Source organism: Grammomys surdaster, unplaced genomic scaffold, assembly GCF_004785775.1.
Source record: "Grammomys surdaster isolate TR1022 unplaced genomic scaffold, NIH_TR_1.0 126391, whole genome shotgun sequence".
Taxonomy (NCBI): Eukaryota; Metazoa; Chordata; class Mammalia; order Rodentia; family Muridae; genus Grammomys; species Grammomys surdaster.
Window position 1 is genome coordinate 1 of NW_021621185.1, and position 27,815 is coordinate 27,815.

A 27,815-nucleotide genomic window follows, 5' to 3' on the forward strand; every position below is an offset into this window, starting at 1 on the left:
GAGGAGAGGAGAGGAGAGGAGAGGAGAGGAGAGGAGAGGAGAGGAGAGGGGCTGCCAGAAGAAGGAGAATGTGCAGGAGAGGACAAAAAAGAGTGGCCATCATAAAAGTCGTGGCCATGTGGGCTGGCCAGTTGAAGCTAAGTGCAGCCCAGATGAAACATATTAAGTAATAACGTGGGTTACAAATAGGAAGGTAGATTCTAATAGCACAGAAGGTAGACAGTTGCCCAGCTACTGTGCATGCTACAGATATTTCAGATATTTAAGAAATTAGTTACAGCTTCATTAGAAAGGAAGAACCAAGTATCGGTGGGGATTGGGAAGCAGCACGATTTTGTGTTTATTTCCAAACAATGAGCCAGTTGCTTTAAAAATATTTCTAAGTGGAAGGAGGGGGAAGATATGTCACTTACCTGCTTTAGTCTCCCTGAAGGAGTCTGTCCTGAAGGAGTTCCCAAGAACAAGAGAGGCAAGAGGAGGAGGCAGAGGAGGAGGGGGATGAGGAGAGAGAGAGGATCCAGTTCCTTTTCCACATGTATCTAGCTGCTGGTCCATTCCAAAGCACAAGAGATCCACATTCCTCCAATTCTCCACCAAGACAAGAAGAGGAAATTAAGAAGCTAAGGTATGGGGAAGCAGAAGCTTCCCACACAGTGAAAAACACCAAGCTTATGAATTACTAAAGCTTTAAGCTTTCTATAACAGAAAGTTTTCATACATGGTGATTCTCCCAAAGAAAATGCTAAAGAAAAAAAAGGTTGAATGGTGCTTGTTGAAACACAATAGGGAAAGTTTCCTCAGGAACGTAACAATCAGTATATAACCACTGCAAAGGTGGATATTGAAGTACAGGACAGACTAGGCTAAACTCCAAATCAGAAAGGGCAGTTAGGACTCATAAACAAGGAGCAAACGATAGACAGTTATTAAGTGGAAACATCAGGAGAAGAAGAATTTGGGCTAAATTAACCTAACAGGATCCCTGCTGAAGCCAGGCCAGGTGAACAGATATCCCTTGGGGGAAGTGACACAGTGAATGGACACGTAGAGTTGTGCTAATCTACCTGCTACAGCTGGAGCAGAAGGAAATGCACAGCCTGGCCCAGCAGAAGGTCCTAGAGTCTGACTACAGTTTGTCCAAGCAAAGACTCACCCAGAGCCTAGAGCAGGTTTTAGCTGGGTTCCCCATACTTAGGTTGGCACATTTCAACTGTCTCCATCAAACAGTCCCTGCAGGACACAGATAAGTGTCTCACGATTCGGCCATAAACCTGAGAACTAAGGCCCTTGTGCCTTGCTACCAGGACAGAAAGTATGCCTTCAGGTGGCTCTTCCTCTCAGAAAGAAGGGTCTTTGTTGAAAGTGTAAATGTGAAGGGACCCCAGTAGAGAGAAGGCAGCTGGTGTTACAAACTGTCTAGGAGGGTCTTCTGTGCAGCCAGGACAGACAGCTTCACATTTCCTCTGTGCTATGACTGGTTTCACAGCCTCATCCCTGTCCCCACTGGAGTCTCAGAGTTTCTGTGCTCACTCTTCCTCACCTGGGTCACACTTACAACACCCCAAATGTTAAAAGCAGAGCTCTCTCCCATGACTCAACTACTCCTTGGAGAAGGACAGTGGCTTAAACTTTCATGAGCAAAAATACATTGACTCGAAAGCCCATCAAACAATTTTTGTCACACATAAATTTCTCATCTATCTGTATAAGAATCTTTTAACTGAACTTTATATTAAGCCCTTTGTCCTTTTGCTTGTTGGTTTGGGTTTTTTGTTATTGTTCTTGCTAGATTTGGGGGCTTGTTTTGTTTTGCTTTCATGATAGAGGTGGTGGTGGTGCTGGGAACCAAACCAGGGCTTTGCCTTGCCAGGAAAATACTCTACCACTGAGCTAAATTACAACTCACAAACCTGTGTTTTCTGGAAAACAAGCAAGTTATGACATAGGGCAATGGTGCTGCGGTCAGCGAAGTGGAAGTGGGTCTCAGGACTAGGGAGGGTTCGCACTGACTGCTGCTTCCTCCTAGGATGAGCTTGCAGGAGCTGCTATTTCCTCTTCATTGATCAGTGGCCACATCCTAAATCATATGAGGCCCTTGCTTGGGTTTTCTTTTTTCTGGTGTCCATTTCTCTTATATTTTACCTTAAGCTCTTTGGTCATGATGTACACATGCGCCCAGTTATTGTTTCTGGGCAGGGTAAGCTGTCCCCTCTAATTAAAGACTGTTTGTCCCTAAATGATTCACTTCCTGTCAGCATCTCAGCTCATATTTCACAATCAGATGCAGCTATGACTTCTGGGATTGCTCATCGGCTGTTAACAAACACAGAGGAATGTCTGATGTGTTGGCAACTCAGTTGCTTCCTTCTAAGGGTGTTGGCCTCCTGGTGGAATGGGTCTCGTAAAGTATGGGATACTACTTGTTGCCAGTTGTTCCAAAGAAAGGCGTTTGACTCTACGTTTCCTTCCTCTCACTTCTGGGGCCTGAACTGGAGGTTGCCGACATGCTATGTCACTCAGTACTTTCCAGCCCTAGTTTTACAGCATCTCAGTAAACTGCCCATGAAGGCCTTTAACTCATTCTGTAATCCACACAGGCCTTGACTGTGCGACTCTACTCTCCAGGTATCTGGGATTATAGGTCACCCCACCAGGTCGAGCTTTGAAGCTGCTTTGTAGTTTCTGTCTTCTTTTTTAAGCCCTTCTCATATTGCCACACCTACTTAGTCATGCAGGCCAGCAGTTAGCAGGCCTGTGGTACTAGTTTGCTGCCATGCCCACTGCTCTCTGTTCTTGCTTTTGAATCCTTGCTAGTGAAGCAGTTTTCTATCTTCATTTTTACTTTAATGTCTCTTTGTTCTGCTTTTACCATCCCTCCCTGGCTCCTTTGACTTCCTCGGTAGGCTGAATCCCGCAGTAGGTGTTTTGGACATGCATAGAAGTCTAGGTTACCTTGCGCCCTAGGGCTTGCATTGTGGCCTCTTGTCCTGCCTATTTTCACCCCTGCTAAACTCCTCCTTACCTAGGACGACTCTCAAGAGGTGCAGCTGCTCCTCTCCGAAGAATTAACACTGCCACTTGGTCCCCTACTCCTGTCCGGATGATACAAGTGTTTCTGCCTTAAACCAAACTCACGTCCTAACTGAAATGTCACATGTAACGTGATTTACATTAACGTGTTCCCTGCTCCATCACCTTCCCGACAACCGAGTGTTCTCTGCCATATGCAGAGCAGAGCAGCAAAGCTAAGTAAAACCAAGCCACATATGAAAGCTCCCTCACAGCAAAAAGATCCTCTTCCTCCATCCTTTTGTGTCCCACTACCCCTTTAAACTATGGTTCTGTTTTAACTCTGTTTTGTCAAGTTTCCTAAAGGTTAATCTGGCTGGAGGTGGTGGGGCACACCATTAATCTCAGAAAAGGCAAGGTGGAGGCAGAAGGAGGCAGATCTCTTTGAATTCAAGGCCTGCCTGGTGTATCTACTGAGTTCCAGGCCAGCCAGGGATGCATAACAAGACACTGCCTCAAAAACAAAATAAACAAAATACTAATTTGAACTGATTTTCAATTCCCCTCCTCCTCAGTCACTACTTTCAATAGAAACAAAACAAACAAACATGAAGTGACATGTGCAAATGGAGACCAGTCAAAGGTTGAGGATGAACGAGGAAACATCCTGCTCCATCTGTCCACTGGAGTAACTGATTGATTAGTTTCTGGATTTCAAGACTCTCTTTAAAACAAAACAAAACTATTGGTTTTATATATTGTATGGATATAGATATCATAACATATATTTCTTACACATTTCCAAACATAAACTGTCAGAGTTATACATTCTGTGTTTGTAGACATAAACACCTGTGGAGGTGCACATGTGGAGAGTGTTGGAGATTACTCTCCACATTCTTCCTTTGAGGAAGGGTCTCTCCTTGAACTATCAGCAAGCTCTGGTGGTCCTTCTGTCTGCCCTCGCCTTGATGCCAGGACTATAAGCATTTGAGGGGCAGACCTGACTTTTGACATGAGAGCTAGAACCTGAACTCTGGCCCTTATACATGGACATCAGTAAGCCATTTCTCTATCTACCTACATATTTTGTTTGATAAATACATCACTTCAATTTTTATATCTTGAATATCTTTCATATTCAGCATATTCAGATATAATGTACGATTTTTAATGTCTTCAAAGTAGCCATATAGATTTTCCCTGATTTGTGTAATCAATTCCATATTCAGGGATATTTGGGTCAACTTCAATTTTAAGGTTGTTTTAATATTCTTATTACAAAGAATCCCATAGAGAAGCTGTGTTCAACAATTCTAGTACACTGCTGACATTTCATTTCTTTGTACTCTGAAGCATATTCCCTCTTGTCCTGTCTCCTCATAGATCTTAAATTGGCATATATTTGATTACTTGGTCATAAAATGGAAGAATTTCTCTGAACAAACCTTTTCAAGAGGTATGTGGAAAAAAAACAAGGTCAGCAGGATCCCAGCCTTCTGGACATTTCCATGACTCAGTACGTAGGTAAGAGATACCATTAGGCAGCAAGACATAGGGCAAAAAACTGCTCAAGGATGTGATTCTTCAAGGCAACCACTCACCCCACAGAAAACTCCCATTCCCTCTTAAGCCATTGTCTCTAGCTCTTTACACCACTGGTCAGCAGGCCTAGGACAGTTATGAGGGCCAGCTACTGAGGCAGTTGAAACACACACTAGAAAATGATATGTAGCTCCCCTTCTTGTAGATGCTCTCCAACCTTCAAGAATCTTTCTCTTTGAGCCCTTCTTATTTGGCAAGAGGCGAAAAGCACACATTTCAATGTTCTTTACCAGGCCAAGTAAGGCAGGAGGGTGGGAAAGTATCCTAATGGCCATGGAGTCAGCTCTGCTATGTCACAACACACAATGAGATGCCTATAGGCTTGCCTACAGCCCAATCTTATGGAATTATTTTCTCAATGGATGTGCCCTCCTTTCAGATAACTTTAGTTTTTGTCAAGTTAGAATAAAAATAACCAGCACAGTGGTTAAGAGTACTTGCTACTCTTCCAGAGGGCCTGAATTTTGTTCCAAGCACTCACATGGTGAGTGACTCACAAGCACTGTAACTGAGGTTCCAGAGGACTCAACAGCTCTCTACGGACCTCCAAGGGCACCAGAAAAACACATAGTGCAATACATATGCTAAACAGACAGGAGAAATAAGTATTCCTTTAATGAGATAACACACTTTTCACATGCCTTCAAGTTTTTCTGAATCACTCAGAAAAGCTCAGCTTTCTTCTCCCTCTATCTCTGTTCTAAGCATGCTTTCTTACACACCGAGGGTTTCATTTAGCTGGAAGGGCATAGCTTTTCACTTCACTCCATGCTCCTGTGCAGTTGCCAGAATTGCCAGTGTGTTGCCCTGAGAACGTCACTTACACTGTTCTCAAGTTTCCTTTTGAGTTCCTTCTTGAATTCTATTATTATTAAAACCAAGAACCCCAAGAGGGGACCCCAATTTCTCTGGTAAATGTGATTATTCTGGTGAGAGTTCTTCAAATTTCCAATACAAGTAGGGGTTTCAGCAAGATGTCTAGGCAACAGAACTGTTTTTGAGATGGGTGTGTGAACCAGTTTTCACTCAAGATGTAAAAGAGAACTCTGCTAGGAAACATCGTGTACCTGAATATGCCCATTTACCCCATCCCATGTGGCTTGGGTTCTGAAACCCAGATTCGGAGTACTTGGGGAATTAAGAATGGACAAACACACAGACACATGTACAGAAAAGTGTGGTGTGTTCTCTGGTAGAGTGGTACCTACTATCAACACAATCCAGAACCTCAAGTGGTGTTTATTATGTATAGTGCAAGGGGAGGGGTTCAGTCTCCATAGGAGGTCTCCCTGGAGGAGGCAGCTCAGGTTGTAAAGAAAGAGAAGGAAGCTGCAGTTGCTAGTTATTGTATACACCAGTCTTGGACAAAGGATTTGCTTTTCTGAAACTGATCCTGATGGAGAATGGTTTTGCCAATTTCCCATGGGTCTGAGGCTTTGGTCTTTGTCACAGCTGTGCCCGTGGCCACAATATACACTCACTCGGGGTTTTCTCCACTCTATAGGCTTGCCTTTGCTCCTTCTATTGCCTGCTGTAGATGTGTAGCTCTGTTGTAATCAAGAGGAGTAGACCAAGAGAACGTCAGAGACAGTATTCCCTGAGCTCCGGCATCTTTTCTCCTCTGAGCCAACTTTTTGTCTATGAACTCTCAAGAATGAGAAAAATTAACCTCTCTGATCAAAGCTGAGTTTAATTGGGCTTTGTTACTTCATATGAGAAATAGCCTAATAAACCCAGTTAGTGACTAAAGCTGAGGCCTTAAATTCTTGTTCAGATAGTGCTATGAGTTCTAAGTCTTTCTGCTTTGCGCCCAGTACTTGTTAGAAGGAATCTACATCACAGAGCAAATGAGTCACTCACACTCCAACCCAACACGTCCATCTCAGAGATGGGGCTGAACCAGAACTTGGAAGCCTGGCTCCCTGTTTGAGTTCCCTCGACCCTTTGTGTCGAAAAAATTGGGAAGAGTCTGTTTACTGTCCTGACTGTGAGTTTGGTGATCAGCAAGAAGCTCTTGGTGAATGTCACAGATCACTGACAAAGACAGCCTGAGGAAATACTGCTTGTCCTTGAGTTATGCAGACTATTGACAAATCATCAGGGTCACAGGTAGAAGACTTGACCATAACCCCTGATCGGTGTGAAGGTGCCCATCAGGTTGTTACTCTTATTTTGTACATAAACCACCCCAGTAGCAGCCTCTCGGGCAAGATAACCCTTCAGAATAGGGATCTCACCTACCTGAGCTCACTGTTAGGAAGTTCTTTCTTTTTCATAATCTTACATATCAACCACTTGGTTTTAGTTTCAGAATGAGCAGACTGAGTCTTTATGGTAACCAGATGATATCCTGTGAATTTTGTGCCTCAGCACAAAGGGCTGGTAAAGGACATAATAAATAAAATCTGTCTTCTCTATTGGAGTCTCCAGTAAAGGACTTCCCCCATCTAGGTTTTAGTTTGTTTTGCCTGGTATGATTTTGTTTGGGACTATTCCCTTCCATGAATTCAAAAGCAACAATAAGACAGTAAGCAATAAGCATGTCTACAAAGACCAAGAGTATAGGGTCTTGAAGTTAAGATGGGACCAAGAAACCACAGTAATGCCCAGGAACTCTAGTGTGGTAACTTAAGATTCCATATCCAAACTGAATCTGGATCTTAGAAACCATGGCAAGAGAAACTGTCTAAATGTAAGGCAGAGCCTACTTGGAAGCAGCTGATGTTCATGACCTTAACTGAATTTCATGTCCTCCAGGTTAGGGACCCTTTCATTCAGTCAATTTTGGATCTACTTTCAAAGTTGCTGTGAGGATTAAAATTGCTTGTATTAAGTTCTTAGAGTAAACCTAGCACAGGGTCAGCACATAGTTAGTGAGTGGCTGTCAGTGTTACCAATTTCAGAAAACAGGTAGAAGGCGAGGAAATGCCCTGAGAAACCTGTGGGTCAAAGTTAATGATCTCCATAGTCAGCTCTGTGAAGAGCCAAAGAACATTCCAAAGAGGGCACAGCTACAAACCATCTGATAACACGTTTTCTCACTTGAAACCTCCAGCAATATACCTAAAAGGCAGCTGTGGCTTGGAAGTAAGCCATGGCATCCCTCAACATCTGAGGAGCCCTCAGAGTCAGCTCAGCCTTTCAAGACAATTTTGAAGCAAGCTTGGATAGACTCTGTAAGGGTTCCTTGCTCCAAAGCATTTCTGTCACTACTTGGGATCAAAGTGTGCTTACTAACGTGTTTTGTTGAGAGATGTATCCTTAGAGTTGCACATTTGAAAATTGATATATGGCTCTCCTTTATTAGGGGCACTTTCCTTTAACGCTCCCCTGGTGAGCTAGCTGCTCCCATTTGGTGCCCCGGTCATATCATCCTGCAGAGTTGATAATAAAAAATACATTTAGTCCAACTTCAAAAGTCCCCATAGTCTATAGCAGTCTCAACAATGTTAAAAGTCCAAAGTTTAAAGTCTCTTCTGAGATTCATCCAATCACTTAACTGTACTACCCAAAGCAAGACAGGAAACCAGCTGGGCAAACTCCAAACTCTGCATCTATGGCTGATGTGAAAGGAGTCTTCAGATCTCCAACTCCTTTTTCATCTTTGTTGACAGCAATAAATTTCTTTCTCCTTGACTGTTTTTACTTCCTGTTAGTGTTGGACCTAAGGATCCAAACCAGTGGACGCACTCCCCCAGAAGGAATCACAGACAGCAGATTCGATGCAATAACATAAGGTGTATTGATGACAAGACGATACCAGTATACTGGGGCTCTCCTACGCACAGGTAAGAGGGCCCCGAGCCGCAGCTAAAAGTAGCTTATAACCCATTTTTACAGAGGTCACAAGGACAGTTAATTACTTCTGAAACAATACCATAAAAGATTTTAAACAGTGGTTCCCAGGCCCAGTTTCTAGGTAACTCCAATTTGAACCTTATCTTTACACAATGAGGGTCAGCTTAAGTGACTTCTGTTTACCCATGTGTACTGTGTTAAGGGCTCATCTCCCTGATAAACTCTAATCTTGGGCCCTTCTCCCTGGAATGTTTGTTTGAGTCTTTGGAATGTCCTCCTCCCGGGATGTGCCTTGGGGGCAGCCAAAAGTCAAACTTAAGGATCCTTTAATTTTAAGTTCAAGCTGAGACCTGAAATTACATTTTTACATTAGCAGCTTTCCTCAACAGATACCCCACAGCTCTGGCACCTTGAACATCTTGGGATTTTCAAGGAACGATGTTACAGTTTCTTGTTTCAATATCTGGGATCCATACATGATCTTCTGGGCTCCTCCAAAGGGTTGACATCACTTCTCCAGCTCAAAGATTTCCTTTGCCAATGTAATTAATATAAATCTGTAGCACTCTAAGCTCAGGATGATCCACTCAACTGCTGCTGCTATTCTTGGTGATCATCCCATGATACTGGCATCTCCAATACACTGTGCTGCAACTAGGCTTCACCAATAGCCTCTCATGGGCTCTCTTCATGTTGCCAAATATCAACTCCTTTGCATGACCCATTCAGTCCTGGGCCATCAATTGCAACTGAGGCTGCACCTTCACCAATGGCCTTCTATGGCCTCTCATAGTGTCAAGTCTCAGCTGTTTTCATGACACTTTCATGCCTTCAAAACCAGTACCACCTGGGTGACTCTTATACATTACCAAGTACAGCTACAGTCTGAGGTACAACCTTGGCTATCTCTGGAACATAGCTTCTTTGTGCTTTCAGAAAACACTTCCCAGAAAAATTCACCTCAGTGATGCTGGTCTCTTCTTAATCACCACTAATTTCTTAGCTCCAGCTAGCCAGCATCAATTATCCCAGTAGTCCCTTCTATTATGGACTCTAAAGCCAGAGCCAAATGGCCAGGGCTGCCGAGTTCTGCTGCTTGCTGGAGCTGGAACATGTTTTATTGTTGTATTACATTATCACCAGCTTTCTGTTTTCCAACTCCTTCTGTTTTCCAACTGTCTAAGCTTCGCTGTCCTGGAACTTGCTCTGTAGACTGACTTTGAACTCAAGAGATCTGCATGCCTGTCTCCTAAACACTGGGAATAAAGGTGTAGTTCACCAAGCCTGAATTTAAGATTTCTTTACCTAGAATTTGCTCTGTCTTAGGCTGATCTTTTTTTGAGATTTCTTTTGACAATGTAATTAATATAAATCTCTTTACCTTAGCCTCAGCCAGACTCTTCCTACAAGGGCAAAAAGCAGCCACATTCTTCACCAAAATCCCACAGAAACAGCCTCTAGGCTACATATTGAAATTCTCCACTGAAACTTTTGGGCCAGGTCCACACAGTTCAAATTACTCTCAGTAACAAAGTCTTCCATATTCCTACTAGGATAGCCCATTTAAAACATTTCACTACTTTCCCAATCCAAAGTTCCCAAATCTACATTCTTCCAAACAAAAGCACGATCAGGCCTATCACACCAATATCCCAGTCCCTGGTACCAACTTCTATCTTAGGGTTTTACTGCTGTGAACAGACACCATGACCAAGGCAAATCTTATAAAGGACAACATATATTTGGGGCTGGCTTACAGGTCCAGAGGTTCAGTCCATTATCATCAAGGTGGGAACATGGCAGCATCCAGGCAGGCATGGTACAAGCATGTAGGGTTGTGGGTCCCAAGTCTACTCTGCCATGGAGTTGGCTCAGGAGTCCCTGGGCCTGGGAAGAGGGCGGGGCCATTGGCTTCCCAAGCTCTTGGACACAACGGTTTGGGGGGACCTCCATTGATCCAATGGAGATATTCCTTGGCTTGACAGCTGGTGGCAGGCTTGGGCTTGGTGGCAGTAGTGTCTGAGAGTGCAGAGAAGCCTTCTACAGGAGATTAGACAGCAGCTCTGTAGGCAAAGGCCTTTTCCATGGCTCCCCATGGCAGATCTTGATGGAAAGCGACAGTCCCATGGTTCTAAATCATTCACTGTCATGGTGAAAAGCAGATGTGTAAAACCATACCCCACTTCTCAGGGTGGGCCTGAGATTAAATACTTTGCGCAGGGAAGAATGTCTAGGAAGGAAAGCTTATTGGCTAATCCCTCTAGGCCTCTATGTACCTCATTAGCTTGGAGATCTATCTTGAGCTTACATGACCACAGGTCACATCCTATTCCTCATCTACATGTGGAAGGGCTTGGGGCATTGCCCCTATGTGACTGATGGCCACAAATCTATATGGGCTTCAGCTAGTGAGAGAGTCCTGGTGCCCAGGGGCAGGTGAAGCTCCTACTGTCCCTTCAGGGTCTCTGGGGCTTCTAGTCTTAACTGGGACCAGGCTACCTTTTATGGTCCCACACAAGCATAGATCAGAGATTCATTTGAAGCTTCATCTTCATCTGAAGCCTACTAGTAGAAGACTGACTTCCAGCCAGCTATGGTAAGGGTCTTATAGTGCACATCCACAGTGACATACCTATTCCAACAGGGCCACACCTACTCCAACAGGGCCATACCTTCTAATCATGCCACTCCCTGGGGCAAGCATATATAAACCATCACACTGTATCCCCAACTTTCCTATGAATTCCTAAGAATGGAATTGTATATGAGGACCTGCGTCTAGCCCAGGGTAACTGATTGGGTGAGTTCAGGAGTAGACACATAAGGACCACCATTGTCTTTGCTCTTACCTCCTGCGAGTCTGACAAGTCACACAGATCCAGATTGTATTAGCTCTACTGAGAAGGACTGCAGAGCAGACACTTCCTTCCTAATAGACTGAGTGCCTCCCAGCTAATCTCACATGATAAACTGTGCCCTAACCATCATATGTCACTGGTTTTCTATTTTAATTTTTTATGATATGGGTATTTTGCTTACATGTATGTTACATGTATGTTTGTATACCATGTGCATGCCTGGGGCCCATGGAAGCCAGAAGTGGTGTGCAATCCTAAAGAACTAGGTTACAGACCGTCATGAACCACGAAGTTCATGCTGGAAATCAAATCTGAGTCTTCTGGAAGAGCAGCCAGTGCTCTTAACCTGGAGCTATTGCTTCAGCCCCCTCACAGTTCTTTTAAAATTATTTTCTGTCATCTATAAAGTCCCTTAAGAACAAGTAGAAAAAAAATGCATCTATCCTTGCATTATCAGAGCCACACAAGTGGTAGTGCTAGCATTTCTAAAGACTGTCTGGCAGTACCACAGAGCGGGCTGTAAGGCTATATAGTAAGGACACCAAGTGAGGAACCAGGAGGGCTGGGCCCCCAAGAACAGTGCAGCATTCAATCAGAGTAGTCGGGTGTTCAGACCCAGCAGGCCAACCTAGGAAAGCTTGGCCATTCCATGTACTGCAGAGGAGACTAAAGATGCCTTCAACTTTCTGCCCTAGCCATAAGACAAACGTCTGCACTGGGAGGCTCAGCAGAAAGCTGGGCAGTCTGAGCACTAAGTCAGTGAGGCTGAAGGCAGGGCTTCTCAGCAGCCAATCCTTTCCTGAGGTTTGGAGGGGAGGTCCGCATAAGGACATTAAATATATTAAATATTAGATAATGGCTCAGATACTAGTCTTAACCTGAGCTGCAGGACAGACAATCGAGTTCTCCTGTATCCAGGTACTATCATTTATGAGACTTCAAGTAAATATGGTAGACTCCAAATCAGACATTGTAAAATTATAGATACAGCACACGCAGACAAGGCTCCTCACCTGTATGGAGTTTGGAGTTAGGCGTAACATGGGACTCCAAGCCCCACAGGACTCTGTACAGGTCTTTTGGGAGGTCCCCATGTTGCTGCTCTTGCTAAATGCTGGTTCTAGGATGCTTAAGTAACCTGAAGCATTTCAATTGGAGGGTTAAGGAGGTCAGATTGCAACAATAGGGGAGGCAAGGAAAACACGAGTGGCAAATATTAGATCAGGACAGAATGTGGACATGCAAGGGAGAGATGACCATGGTGGTTCTCAATCATGGTCTACGAGAGAGATGAAAGAGTCACATTTTTAGGAAAAGGAGAAAGGGAAAGACCAGACAGATGAGAAGGAGAGAAAAACTCTAAAGGAACAGCCTGTACCATGTGTTGATTCCCAGGGTCATGTGAACAGCAAGAGCCCTTAAGAGGCCCCTGGAACAGGCTGGCATCAGGTTAAAGTGAAGAAAATGAGCAAGATCCAGACTTTACCCCTAAGCTAGTTCAGAAGTGTAGGGAGCTATGGGCTAAGAGGTCTCCAGCTCTGCCACAGAACAGCTGCCTCAGCCATGCAGCGGGGCCACACTTCTGGGTTGACAGAGCTCTCTCTGAGCTCCTCTGTGGCCCTGAATATGTCCATTTGACTGTTATTTTGCCATTTGATGTGGGCTACAGTGAGAGTGACAAAGGAAGCAGCCTTCAGAAGTCAGTTTACTTCTCTTTTGTCACAATTGCACCAGAGCCATCAAAATGACATGACTCTAGTCTGGCCTCCTATAAGATACTCTGATTCTAGTGTGGAAACTTGTTACTTGCTTGGAAAGGTCCTTTATTCTGACAGGAGTTTTCTCTTTGGTTTGCTTATCTACCTCAGCACCGCCTCCTGAAAGTACGCCGGCCCACTGCCAAAACAAGTCAGGCAGGAAAAGATCCTCATTCTGTCTGGAATCTAAGGTCAGGGGTTTTGAACTGCTATTCAAAGGTCACCAACCCTAAGGCTTTTGGGGTAAGAGAAATCTATTAAAAGACTTAGCTTCACAGGTAGGTCCTGTGGCAAAGTTCAGTCACAAATCTACCCCGCTGATAGTTCATCATGGTCTTAGAGCATGGTACTGCACTTTTCAGAGACAGAGAAAGTCCAGATAGCTTTGTCGACTTAGCATATTTTTACATACCAAGAAGCAAGTCCACTAATCACACAAACATCCACCTTACAGGCCAAAGAAAGCATGCTGGTGCAGCCCTTGAGGCCCAGTCACTGTGCAGCCCCCACTTCCTCTGAGGAGTCAAAGATTTCCTGTTTCCTTTTGTTTGCTTGTTTGTTTGTTTGTTTTGTTTTCAAAACAATCATGTTTCCAAAAGAAAAAGAGAGAGAGAGAATTTGTTCTAAGAGGTCCCGGCACCTCCTACCCAGAAACTGGTCCATGATATCTCTGCTATTTTAGAGGGTGACTTAGTTCTGATATTGGGGAGGACACAAGACTGCCTGGACGACACTACTATGGTTTAAACAGCAAGTGTGCAATGGTAGGCCTAGTAACTGGTGACTCACACCGGAATGAATTGACTTTGAGGCTGGCCCTTTAAAATTGAAGCATCCTACTTGTTAACTCCTCCTCCAAGGAGGTTCCTTATTAAATGGGAGCTGCTGGCTAAGCCGCCGTTTTACCCCAGATCAGTACCTTCAACTGAACGATCCTCAGGGGAAGCCTGTCAACATGGCTCAGGAGTTTGTGAACTGCAAGATTCAGTCTGGGAAGGTGGTCGTGTTCATCAAGCCCACCTGCCCCTACTGCAGAAAAACTCAAGAAATCCTCAGTCAACTGCCTTTTAAACAAGGTCTTCTGGAATTTGTGGACATCACAGCCACTAACAACACCAGTGAGATTCAAGATTATTTACAACAGCTCACCGGAGCGAGAACAGTGAGTGTGTTTAAACGCTAAGGAAGCACTGGAGGGTTGCTGTTTCCTTTCCGGAGCTATGCAGACAGCTGTGCCTTTTCTAGGATGCCGCTGCCAGGGCTCTGTCCTTCAAAGCATCCAGAGGGCTTTGCAGGGTGTGAGGGAGAGACTTAAAGGAAGACACTGCTCAAATGAGTGGCCAGCAGGACTGCCTGGGAGGACCAGAAGGCAGAACGCTGGTGTGTGGTGCTGGTCGGTGGGGCTGGCAGCTGGGCCGGTGGCAGTGTGCATCTGAAGGCTTTGTCTTAAGCACTATTTTGAACTGACAGTGTCCACCTGGCAAGGCAGGAGGCAGCTTTGAGGCTGGGTGTGATCTCTAGCTTTTATGTTATGGAACGGGGCCAAATGCACTCTCTTCCCTGTTAGTAGTGGGGTTTATGGTCCTTCCTTTTCTTTTCACTAGGCTTTCTTTATCACCTCGTTTGTTCATTCTTATCTAGCTCCACTCATTAGAAAAGTAAATCCTATACTCCATTTTTGCCTGTGCTGTCTTAATTATAGAATATTTTCAGGCCTGGTTATCATGATAACTTACTTATCCAACGGGTTCTTGCCTTGAAAATCCTCAGTGACCCAGGCTGAAAGATTAGAGGGAGCACTTCAGAATTCTGTTCCACAAACACATATGCAGCTCTCTAAGAACATCTTCTTCCCTCAGAAAAGGCTTTCTTTGTGCCTGAGCTGCTGGTGGAATGAGTGCCCAGCCTAAGTCTCTAGTGCTGGAAGGTGAGCTTGTATGTTACTGGAGTGTTGGAGGACGAAGCCGAGGATCTGGCGGCCCCAACAAACCAAGAACCTTGGCCACCTGCCTCCAATACCAATTAAAGAGACACGTGACAGGGAAAAGCAGAGAAACTTACTCAGTGAGGCTTCACTGGGAAGCAGAAAAACTACCGATGTCCATGGATGCGCAAGTGTGTGTGTGCGCATTTTACTCGACAGCCCAGTGGTTAATGTTGGGTGGCTTCTTGAATCACTCTGTCTTATTTTTTTGAGACACTGTCCTTCACTGAATCTGGAGTTCACAGGCTGGGCTGGATAGGCTGGCAGCCAGAAAGCCCCCGGGATCCTCCTACCTAGGTCTTCCCAGCATTGTAATTTGCACCCAACTTTTCTCTGTGGATTCTGAGGGATCAAATTAAGATCCTCACTCTCATGCATAAGCATGTTACTAACTGAGCCATCTCCTTTCTTAACTAGAATCTCCTCCCATCTTCTTAAACAGAAAGCGGGAGGTTTGCAGGCCAGGTCCAGGTGAGAGTCCCACACCCACTCCCTGCTCCACTACCCGACTCACCATAGTCTCAGGTCCAGCTGCTCTCCAGGGCTCAGAACTGTGTGTAATCTCTTCCGGTGAGGTGGGTTTCTCCACTGGCTAGCACCAGGACTTCAGCCTTTTCCCAAACGGTCTTGGGGGATGTGTGTGTTGGGGGGACAGTTTGCGGCCCTTTGTTTACACAGTCTGATAGCCAAAGGGAGAGGCATGGGTGGTCTTTTTAGAGTATGCCCTTTCCTGAGAGAGCAGTCCACTTTTGTTCTTCTCAGGAGCACATTGTAGGGTAGTATTGGAAGAAACACATTTTCCACTTGAGCTTTATGTGTCTTAAATGGTTTTCTCTGGGATCTTGGGGTAAAGCATTGGAAATTATTTCATTCAAAAATCTGCATGGTACTGTCAACCAAAAGTGTGTATTTTACGGCTATAGGATGAGGTCTTTGAGTAGGGGGACAGCAGAGAGTAGACAGTGAAGAGAAGCAGAAGCGTACAGACACCCCTCCAGGCCCGGCTCCAGCTCCCAGACATCCTCCTGCAGAGCGCTTCCCAAACTTTGCTAGTCAATGGAATTGCCTGGGAAAACTTTTCAGGCAATCCCATGCTCAGATCACATTAATTGCCTCCTAACCGCAGAGGTGGTGTAGGATCTGTAGCTGGTCCCAGTTACAACAGAATTGAGGAAAATGCTATTCTTAGCCTAGCAACACGGGTTCTGGAGAAATGAAAAACAAAACCAACAAACCAAGAAACAAAAAAACAAATTTCTTCATTTATAAAGCAACACAATTTTGTAGTGGCTTTTTAACTTTAAAATTACAAAAGGTGTGTGTACCTGTGTGTTTGTGTGTGCATGTGTGTGTGTGTACATGTGTATGTACGTGTGTGTGTGTGTACGTGTACATGTTCTTCGGGTTGACCTCAGGATGTTTTTCAGTCACTCTCCACCTTAGCTGTTTGAGGCAGGATCTCTCAGTGAACCTGTACCCTTCCCATTCTGGTTAGACTGGGTAGCCAGTGAGCCCCTGAGATCTACCTAGCTCTGCTCCCCACTCCCAGTCTTGTGGCACACATGACTGTTTACATGGTTATTGAGGATCTGTTCTCATGCTGTATACTGAGCCAGATCCCTGATCACTCCCTATCCCCAGCAGGATAGATTTGAGTCCAAATCTAAATGCATCTCTTTTGAGGGAAGCACAAATGTTTCCAACTCACAGCTTCCTGGTGCTGAATAAGGTTGTATTTATATCTTAAGAATGAGAATTTGAGAGTAGTTGGCTGTTCCAATTGCCCTGTGTGACCCATGGGCTCTGGTAGACAGTAGGAGCTCAGCAGGACCTGATTACAAAAACAGCCTTAAGTCCTGCAGTCTAGTTCCTGGGGCCCCTCACCAATGCTTTCATCGGTCATTTCTCCAAAGCTCTGTAGCTCCTCATGGGCTTCTGATGAACTTTGCATGCCTCTTACAGAACAACTGTTTTAAGAACAAAGTGCATCCATTTTGTCTAAGAAGGCTTACCTTCCCTTCAGGTTCATAGGATGACTTTTCTGGATATAACAGATATTTTTCAGCATCTGTAATTTACCAGGTACATTTCTACATAGTGGAAATTCAGCCATGAAAGATTCCTACTTTTTAAAAAAATATGCACCTTTCTGGGGAGACCAATAATTCGATGAACCGTATATGTGGGAGACAGCAGTGATCTGTTTATGAAGAAAATTAACCATGGGAGGGGAGGCTGGATGGAGGCAGAGGTTACTGTTTTAAGTGGAACCAATGGGGACCTCACCAAGATGAAGAAAAAGGAATAAAAAAATAAGGGCTAGCATGTAGTGGACTGTGACTGGTGGTCATGGACCAATCAGGAGGCTGACATGACAGGCCCACAGTGGGTTAGATTAGGAAGAGTTGGACCTGCGGGATACTGGCAGCTATCTTACTTAGGAAGGCCTCTAGCCTCTCTAATAGATAGCTTGTGTGGTGAGGGAGAAAGGCTGCTGCTGGATTTTTAGCTTTGGAGTGACCTGACTTGACCTTTGGAAGGGTCATCCTGGTCACTGTAGTCATCATCGGTGCAAAAACTGCTGTCACTTCAAAACCTGAGTTGAGTTATTTTAGAGTCAAGTCAGAGAGCATGGCCTGAGAAGGCAGCGCCAGGTTACTTCAGCATATTTCCAACATAGAAGCCGTCTGATTAATTTTTTATAGTAGCAGAGAAAAAGAGATCGAAATAAAGCAATTTTTAGAAACCTTAGAAGGGACATCCAGGAAGCAGGTTACAGCCAAGCCCACGAGCCTTGAGTATTGTGTGATAGCTTTCTTACCCCTTTGGCTGGTAGCAGTTAGGCTTTGTTGAGTTAGTACATTCCAAAAGTATTTATTTATCCACTCCTTGAGTCTGACACTGAGGTGGGCAAAGTAGGTTAAAGGTCATCCAAGATAAATTGTGGAGTTGTCCCTCAAACTGCCACGGTCCTCGGGCTTCATGGTCACCGAAGCACTAACCCAGTCCTCTGCCTCTGTACATAAAGGTACTTTCCTGGAATTTTCGTTTACAGGAACAAGAGTGCAGGGGGAACTACACTGAGAGACATTCTGGGGCCACAGAGAGTTCAAGTGCGAACAGCAGTCAGTGGTTTGTGGTGGAAGAGGAAACTGTTGAAGGGGCTTTGAGCTGCATCTGAGGAGCCCATTGGCTCAAACCTTACCCAACAGTGGTCAGAAGTGGCGGTGAGGGTGCTGGGAAGATGACTCAGCAGATCCTGCGTTTACCTCACAGGCGTAAACGGAGGAAGCTGTGCACAGGTGGCAGGCTGCTTATAATCTCAGCACAGGAGGAGCAGGAGACCCTGCTTCAGGTTTTGTTTTTCAAAAAACAATAATCAAGAAAGACACTCAAAGTCAACCTTTGGCCTCCACACACACAGGAAGAAAACCCTATAGTGCAGAGAATGCTGGGAAAACCTGCCCCAGGAGGTCAGACCAGTGTTACCAAGCTTGATTTAGAGTGAAGGTTCTTCCTTGCCTCATAGTTGACTTGGCCGCCTCCCAGGAAAGGGGGGGTCCAGAGGTTTGAGTGACAGGTGTTTCCTCCTCTCCCTCAACCTGATTGAAGGCAGCTTTGCTGCTGTCCAGACTGTAGCAGGGACGGGACAGCAAAGTTCCTTCAGGCTTTCAGGCAACCTAACTTCTTGCCAGACGTGTACAAAAATCTCCATCCTGGGGAACAGTCTGATAATGTTTTAGGACCTGTCTCAGGTGGGGGCAGGGATACTGACTGTATGTGTGTGTAGTGTGTGCAGAGGGTCCCAGCCCTCTGTCACCCTGAAAGAAATCAAGGGTTGTTTTGTGTAGACCAGTGTTGAAGGTGACCAGCACCTTGGAAATGTTTAGAAACTCAAATTCTCAGACTTTACCTCATTTCTTCTGAATCTGAGAGAAATCTACGTCTTATTTAACCAGACCTTCCAGGATTCTGACTCACAATCAAGGGGAGAACCAGCTCCCAGGAGATGACCCTTGGTTTTCAGGGCACTATTGCTACTGGCATTAGCTCAGACCTTCAGTGGATCAAACATTTTACCTCTAAAGCATGAGGGCAGCAGCTTAGATTAAAAGCCAGAACCCACATTTAAAAAAACAAAAAAACGGCTATGCACAGTGGTAGCCTGCTTTTGATGTTAGCACAGGATAGGCAGGATACCCTGTCTCAGTTTTTTTGTTTTTTTTTGTTTGTTTGTTTGTTTGTTTTGTTTTTTTTGTTGTTTTTAAAAGAGTGATTTGGAAAGACAATCAATTTCAACCTTTGACTTCCAGACACAAATGGAGAAGCGGAAACCATAGGAACAGTGAAGACGGCTTGAGTCTTTTTGAAAATAGACATTCAAGAATAAGCATATGGTTTCCTAGTTTAGAATTCCTAGAAGAATTTCATTCATTTTATTTAGCAAGTTATTACCTTCAACAGAACCATTAAGGCTCTGCTGTTGCTGGGACAGCTGACTGCCCCAGAGGAGCAGAACAAAGGAGCAGAAACTTCTGAGGAGACAGAAACAGAAAAGCCCTTCAAACATGGGCCTCCTTCCCTCAGAAACAATACCCAACGTTCCATAGAAATTTGGGGTTTCTTGCCTCATGTTTCTGCATTTTTCTCCTTGTAGCTAATGGAAGCAGTATTGTGTTACTTTCCTTTACAGAGTCTCTGACACAGTCACCCGCACTCCCCCTGGCAGCCACACTCTCTGGGGACTGATGATACTTACCAGGCTGACTTGCCTGAAAGAGTTTCTGGGATTCTTTTTTTTTTTTTTTTTTTTTTTTTCAGGCAAAAGAGATAGCTTAACTAATCTGGATTGTGGCACAGGATGTTGGTTTAGTTATCATTATCAGCTTTCTATATTTTAAAGCCCAATTCTCCCTGGACCCTCCCCCCGTTTCTCTCTCTAAATAAAATGCTACTAGACTTTATCTACAGTAATTTAACCTCTTTTCTCATCCTTCTCATATTTTAAATAACTCACTTAGATGGTTTATACGTTCTGAGGAAAGTAGGGTGCTCTGAAAACCATTCTCACCCTGTCTGCCCTCCCCTTCTCTGTGTCAGAGGGCCTGTCACTTCCTGAGACCTTTTGTCATCGCATCTCAGCCCTGTGAGAGGCAGTCCTATGGGACAGCCCTAGTTTGGAAATTACTTGGCCACAGGGAGGGCACGTCTTCCTTCCTAGGGAGTCTGAAGTCCTCTTCAACTGTGACAAGACAGGCAAATGTCTGAACAGGGCTCTGTGGAGTGGCAGTGACTGAGAGGAACCCATTCTACAAGTACAGTGACCACATCAGTGTGGCTAGGAAGCCAGACAATCAATATGCTTGGACACAGAGCTACAGCATTTAGGTATTTTACTGAAGGCAAGGGATTAAATGAGACTCAAAACATCATAGTATGTCTTCTAGTTGAGGACAGCTAACCTGTATTTTTAATATCAGAATGATGCAATGTTTAATAAGCCTGGACCTCCCTTCCAGCTGCACTGAAAAAAAAGCATGCTCATGATTGCCCGGGTTCAGTATGAGGTCTCAGGTCTGGCTCCAATTGCAGAGGAATCAAAGTGCAGCCTGGTAGTCTCAGTGCACCAATAAGAATTTGCTCCTGATGTGTGTTTGTAAAGTGAAAAATATTGTAAGCTCACTCAATCTGAAAACCATTTTTTTTCTTACCTTTTTCCTACCTGGGGCTGAAGATTTTACACATGTTCAGTAGCTGTGTCCCTGAGCTACTACCAGGCTCAAACAACAGTTTTTAAAAAAATATTTATTTATTTTATGTATATGAGTACACTATAGATGTCTTCAGACATACCAGAAGACAGCATTGGATCCCACTGCAGATGGTTGTGAGCCACCATGCAGTTGCTGGGAATTGAACTCAGAACCTCTAGAAGAACAGTCACTGCTCTTCACCACTGAGCCATCTCTCCAGCCCCTCAACAACATTTTAAAATGACTATTTCTACTCTTAGACCATTGTTCATAAAACGTCTTCAAAAGAAGACTAAAGCAGTTTGTAAAGCTTAGCACAGAGGGCAATGCTGGACAAGTGTAAACTAGTCACAAGGCTCCTCAGCCACCCTGACTTGTCTGTTTTTCCAGGTTCCTCGGGTCTTCATCGGGAAAGACTGCATAGGTGGGTGCAGCGAACTCATTTCCATGCAACAGAATGGGGAGCTGATGGCCCGGCTGAAGCAGATTGGAGCTCTGCAGTTATGAAAGGAGTGGCAGGTGAGGCTGGGCCATGGCACTGAGGGACAAGGCATTCTGCTGCCGTTTCCCATTATGCTGTAGGAGGAGATTCTGGGTTGGGGTGATTTAAGGAACTGAGATGACATTTATTGATGATCAGGAGCAGGGTAGGAAAAGAGCATCTCATTAAAGGAAGATTATTCCTGTTTCCTTAGCTTGGCTTGAGGTTTGCCTGCCTTCCTGAAGGGTGGTGATTGGCCAGGTGATTGGTGGGCCCAATTGGATCAATTCTTAAGCCAGGAGACAATGGCATGTTTCCACTGAAAGACTCCACTTTTCTGTTAGGAGACAAAAGCTTTCCTTTAATGGGCCTTCAGCTGCGCAGTAACACCAGGATACCTTGAGGTCTGAGGAGCGACTTCTCTGTCCTCATCCCATAGAGCTAGCAAGCTTCCAAGCACTCAATACACAGAAAAACTCAAGTGTTTTCTTTTATTAAAAAAAGAAAGTAATGATTGTTTAACATAAAAGGTCTTTCGGAGGCTGCATGACTCACAGATCAACAATGTATCCTTCTGGCTACTCATATATGCTGCTTGTTACTCAGTATACACACAGTTGCAGTGAGGCCTAAAAAAATACAGTTGAGTCTCCAGACCTCAAATAGTCAATGTCCATCTTTGGATACCTGTTTTCAACATCACAGCTGGTGAGCACTGTGTCTGTTGTTAACTTGTGGGCTCATGCTGAGTTCTCAATCACTGAATACAGTTAGGGGTACCCAATGGCTTCTATTCTAGACCATACATAGCAGTTCATGCTGAAATGAATGAAGCAGAAAGAAAATGCCATTTCCCCAGCTCCCCGCTGTGAGCTGGCACCTTCCAGCAGAAGACTGCTAGAGTCATTCATTCCCCTCCATGTCCCACGTTGTCCCTGTTTTCCTGGCAGCTCCTACCCACAGGCCACCTGTGACAAATGCATCTAAATGACTAGGAGAGAGTTCTGGTGGTGGGAAAGAAGGCTGAGCTCATTCTTGCTGTAAAATCTAATTCTTTGTGTCTTTATTGCCAGGCTGATCCCATGCTGACAACAGCCATCCAGCCACGCTGATGGCCAGAGGCCCTGAGAGTTGATGTGCATCACAGAGAATGTCAGTATTTCCTGGTGACTGGGATTTTCAACAAAGCTGCTTTTATTTCTTCTTTTCCTCAGTGCTGTTGCAGTTTGCCTCTAACCATGGGGCTGAGAAGCTTAACAGACTACGTAGGTTTGATTATCCATTCTTCATGTGCTGACAAGTCTCGACCTTTAAGCCCATGTTTCCCAGTTGCTCTAAATCTCCAGTGAATCTGCTGCTGGTTTTCTGCTACTGCTGGTCCACTGAAGTCACTTTGCAGAAGTCCACTTTCTAAAGGATTATTGAATCAATGGATATTGTAAATTTGCTTACGAGTCACACACGTCTCTACATCCCGTGTTCATGCACCCTTCCTGCTTCTGCATTCACTGCCCTCAGCTAGTGTTCTCAACCTCGCCCTCCCACAACCCACAGAAGTTCACACTTATTTCAGGATGCTGTTCAAAAAATCAGATGAAGAACTTTAGCTTAGTTAGTCCTCACTGAAGCCATATTAACATAGGCGGCAGAGCAGATGGTGCATCAGCTCTGTTCGTAAAGGTGATTAATTGCCCAGAAAATCCCAAGCAGCTGTGTGTTGATAAGAGTTAGAGTGCCAGTGAAATCAAATATGAAAGGCAAAATTGCAGAATTCTCCTTCTAAGAATGTCTGTGGAAGAAGTTGTTTCCGAAACACTGTCCTAAATTTCTTCCATTCATACTTTGACATTTTGTTTTGATATCTTGCTATGACATTTAATTATCATGGAACTTTAGGTCCCTTCTCTGGTCTCCACTGAGAAGGACTCATTCCTAATAAAGATGTATCTGTAGATGACTAATGATTTTTGTTGGGTTCTGTTCTTAAGATGAAACGGGACAGTATTCTTGGTGGTTTTGGGCAGATGGGGCAGTGTAATGGGCAAAGGCACCTGTCCCTCAGCTTCCTGATCTGAGTTCAATCCCTGGGGCCCATGTGGTATAAGGTAAGAACAGACACATGCACATATATGCACATATAAACAACTGTCCTTTAAAAAAAGATTTATGTTTTAAAATTGTGTGTAGTTATGTGTTTCTGTGTATGGTTATGTGCAAGTTAGTAAAGCGCTCTTGCAGACCAGAGGTGTCAAGACTCCCCAGAGCTGGAAATATAGTTGTTAACTGTCAGACAAGGGTGCTGGGACCTGAAACTGGGTCCTCCGTAGGCATTCTTAACCATAGATCCATCTCTCTGGCCTTTTATTTATTTATTTATTTTGAAAACTATTTCAATATAATGTCACCTTTAGTCAACCAGATGTTGTTTAGGACCTGGTAATTACTTCCATTCATACTGGTGCCCTCCTATGTTTGGCTCTTTCCCCTTGGCTAAAGACTTCTAGTTGTTAGGATCCACACTGGGGACTGGCAATTCCTGGGGAGGCAGAAGCAAAAGACTCCCCTGGAACCTGTAGCCAGAGCTGGGGGCTGTGTCTGGCGTCTAAGGGGACAGTGTGTGGTGGCAGCTGTGTGTAAAGCCACTCCAGGCTCTTTCACTACCTCTTCAGGAGAGATCAGAATGATCGTCACAAGGTAACTGGAGAAACCACAGAAGGAAAAAGAATAGCATCTCCAGCTGACCCCAGAAAAAAGTGATGGGGTCTCCCAGTCAAGGCAGACTTCACAAAACCAAGGGACCCTTGGTTCTCTTTTTTACTCGAGGACATAAAGTGGCCAACAGGCTTTATTGTACTTTGGAAGTCACACCCATGTGCCATCTCCTGTGTGAAGATATGGCCCCATACTGCCCAGCCAGAGCAACCCTTTTCCTCCTCTCTTGCCTATAAACAGAAAGGAAAAGACACACAGGGCTCCCTTAAGCCCTGTCAGTGTCGAGAAGCAGGAATCTGAGGCGTGGTGAATACTTCTATTCTTTAGCACCACTTTAGTATGGGAACTCTTCCTCTGATTTTCTTGGTCAAAGGAAATTAAGTCCCTGTGAGATGCAGAACCCTAGGGAAAGAAAGGGGGTCCTCAGAAATATTAAAGGGGCTGCAAGATACACACTAAGTTTTCATTCCACAGTTTTATGCATCGAGAGTATCTACAAAGTCTTTTACCTCATGTTTTTCAATACTTTATTAAAAGTGAATAATTGCTTTACCTAATCATATTTCTTCCTGGCTAATGTACAGCATTAACAGCAGAGAACGAAACAAATTCATTTAAAGATTCATGATTTCCAAAACACAATTTTCAGTTCAAAATCTTTAGTTCAGGGAAAGTCTCCCAGTGTGCCTGGAGGCTCCTGAGCGTCACTCTTAGCTCAGGTGGACCCAATAGCACATCCAGTACCAGCAGAGAGGGACATGCTCTCCATCTTAAGATAGGAATTATTACTCTGTACCAGGGGCAGCTGACAGTGGTGGTTTAACATTCCTGCTCACAGAGACCAATGTACAGCAAATAGCTACAGAGTGAAGCTACCTTTCTGGCATTAATGCTGATTAACTATTGGGCAGTGTTTCTTTAACATTTCAAAAAGAACCTGGAGTCTCTTCAGTGGCCGAAATGAGATGACAGTTTAAGAGTCTACCCCCAATGTACTGAACACTCACATTCAGTCACTCTATCTTGGCTACTTACTAAATGTCAAGCACATGCTGTGATGGTTTGGAGTGGCACGATTAGAAGGTGTGGCCTTGTTGGAGGAAGTGTGTCACTGTGGTATGGGCTATAAGACCCTCATCCTAGCTGCCTGGAAGCCAGTGTTCCTCTATTAGCCTTCAGATGAAGATGTAGAACTCTTAGCTCTGCCTGCACCAAGTCTATCTGGATGCTGCCATGCTCCCACATTGATAATAGACTAAACTTCTGAACCTGTAAGCCAGCCCCAATTAAATGTCATCCTTATAAGACTTGCCTGTTCAGACTTGGTCATGGTGTCTGTTCAGAGATGCAAAACCGTAACAAGACACATGCCAAGATTTTTGGTTTTTCCTAAAGTCTCATATTGTAGTCTAGCTGACCTCAAACTCAGTGATCTTGCTACAGCCTAAGTGCTTAAACTAAGACAAAGCCACCATACCTGTCTTTCATTGCAAGTTTTATGTAGGTTTTTATTAGTGTGACCTCACAACAGTTCTGTAAGCAAACCATTAGTATATCATGTCCATTTTGAAGATGGGCTACATTGAGGCACAGGAAGGTTAAATAATTGTTCAAAGTGCATCAATTAACAGAGCCAATCCCTAAGAGGCAGGAAGCAGGCAAGCACAACAGCTCTACCAGTCACTCATGGTTTGCAAAGAAGAGTCCTGTGTTTTCTGGCCCAGAAGGACAGTTGACAGCTCTCCCCAGCCTGCAGTGGATGGGAGTTAACAAGGAGACTCACAACTGGACAGTGTGCACAAAGTGAGAGACTCTGGAGTACTCAGTCCTAAGTGAGATGTCTATCAAGTTGCTCCCCTTAAGGCTCAGGCATCTATGCAGAAGAAGAAGCAGGAAACTTGTTGGAGACAGAGGTGGTGGATGATTCCAAAGAAACAGTATCCTCCAGATACAGCATGACTGATGCACATGCTCACAGAGAATGTGGCTGTAGATTCAGGGCCAGCCCAGGCTCAAGACTGATGGGGTTCCAGCACTGAATGGGGGAGTAGACACTTAACCAAGAAGCTATTTGTAATACATAGCTGCTAGCAAAGAGAAATATCTCCCACCCTCAATGGAAGTGTTGTTTGTTTTACAGTTTATGGGCTTTTTGTTCCAATTTGTTTTGTTTTGACATTTTTTTGTCATTTTTCTTTTTAGGTGTTGTTGTTTTGTTTTTTGGCTTGCTTTGATTTTCATTTTAGTTTTGTTTGTTTGTTTTTTGTTTTTCTGAGAGAGGAGAAATAACTTGGAAAAGGGTGGATAGCAAGGTGGAAAATATTTGGGAGGTTTTGGGAAATAGGAAAACATGATCAAAATATATTGTATAAAAAATGTTTTTATTGTATGCTTTAGGTGTTTTGCCTACATGTATGTCTATGTACCAGATGTATACCATGTTTGTGGAGGTCAGAAGAGGGCATCAGGACATTAGGTCCCCTAGGACTGGAGTTACAGATTGATATTAGCCACCCTGTGAGTACTAGAAATCTAATCTCAGTTCTCAAGAGCAGCCAGTGCTCTTAACTGTCAGGTTATCTTTCTAGTCCCCCCCATTTTAAAAATTTATGACTAACTTTAATTTTATGACTATTTTGCCTGTATGTACCATGTGCAGGCCATTTGTAGAGGACATCATGTTCTCTGGTACTGGAGTTACAGATGACTGTGAGCTCCCACATGGGTGGTGGGAACTGAACCTGGGTCCTCTGTAAGAGCAGTGAATGCTCCAAACTACTGGGCCATCTCTCTAGCCTAGGAATGATTTTGATGACCTTGGAGTCAGTTTTGCAAATAAAGAGAGGCCATCTCCCGGTTTTGTGCCTAATCCTCATCGGCTCCCTGGACTTGCCTATAGCATCCTTTCCACGTGAAGAAGGTCGCCCACTTTAAGTCAGTAGGATGATTGTTCTTAGGGTGCCATGGAGGCATTTTCTGAATTGGTGGAAGCACATAGGCTTTAGTGTCAAATCTAAGCTTTTCCCACTTCTGTCATGGGGAAGGGTGTGTCTCAGACCATCAAGGCCAGCAGAGCAATGATCTGTGTTAGACAAGAAGGGTGTCTGGTTTAGCACAACTCAGTAGCTGGTGTTGGTTCAAACTTCTAGAATCTGACACTGGGCGGCTTATTTTAGGGATACTTAAGTACAATATAATTTGGAACAAAGTTTCCTGGTTTTAATTAAGTCAGTTCCATGCACACAATAAAGCTTAAGGCATAACTACATTAAAACTCTTTTTAAACTTCATGTGACCTCTTCTATCAAAATGGGTTTTATGGATTTACTACGTGTGACATCTTAAGGGTCTAGGAGAAGGCTTGGTATGGTCTTGGTCATACAGATGCTGCAAAGGTCACCAGGCTATAAACCACCTCTGTCCTGTTTATTAAGACTCTGGAGGAACCGGAGTAGCCTGGCCATAACAGATAGTGTAAAATTCACCAGGCTATTAACCATATTCATTCCCAGCCCTCTGAGCAGGAAAACAGATTGCACATCTCCTTTGAAGAGACAACCCTGAATCAATCAATCAATCAATTAATTTTGTTTTTTGTTTGGTTTCTTTCTGTTTGTTTGTTTTTGTCTTTGTATAACAGCCTTAGCTGACCTCAAACTTGCTTTGTAGACCAGGCTGGCCTCAAACTCAGAGAGATCTACCCCTCTCTGCTTCCAAAGTGCTGGGATTAAAGGTGTAAGTCACCATGCCTGGCCAGTCTTGTATATTTAACATTTCTGGATTCCCTAGTGCTTTTCTGTGAGTACAAAGACCTCATGCCCTCTGTAGTCATTCATTAACAATATGACCTCAGGCCAT

The 27,815-nt window shown here is 44.3% G+C and overlaps 1 protein-coding gene across 1 annotated transcript; it reads left to right on the forward strand.

The window, feature by feature from the left end:
* Window positions 1-13,912: 13,912 nt before the first annotated feature.
* On the forward strand, window positions 13,913-23,206 carry Glrx (glutaredoxin). The gene is made up of 3 exons (XM_028760131.1): window positions 13,913-14,189; window positions 21,155-21,283; window positions 22,319-23,206. Exons 1-2 carry the CDS (start codon window positions 13,983-13,985, stop codon window positions 21,269-21,271), a joined length of 324 nt encoding a protein of 107 aa, XP_028615964.1. The 5' UTR covers window positions 13,913-13,982; the 3' UTR covers window positions 21,272-21,283; window positions 22,319-23,206.
* Window positions 23,207-27,815: the final 4,609 nt, after the last annotated feature.

Excerpts from the sequence above, each read along its gene's own strand:
- Glrx (XM_028760131.1), top strand. The coding sequence starts at position 13,983 with ATGGCTCAGGAGTTTGTGAACTGCAAGATTCAGTCTGGGAAGGTGGTC. Across the intron at positions 14,190-21,154 it reads AGCTCACCGGAGCGAGAACA|GTTCCTCGGGTCTTCATCGG; the intron begins GTGAGTGTGTTT and ends CTGTTTTTCCAG.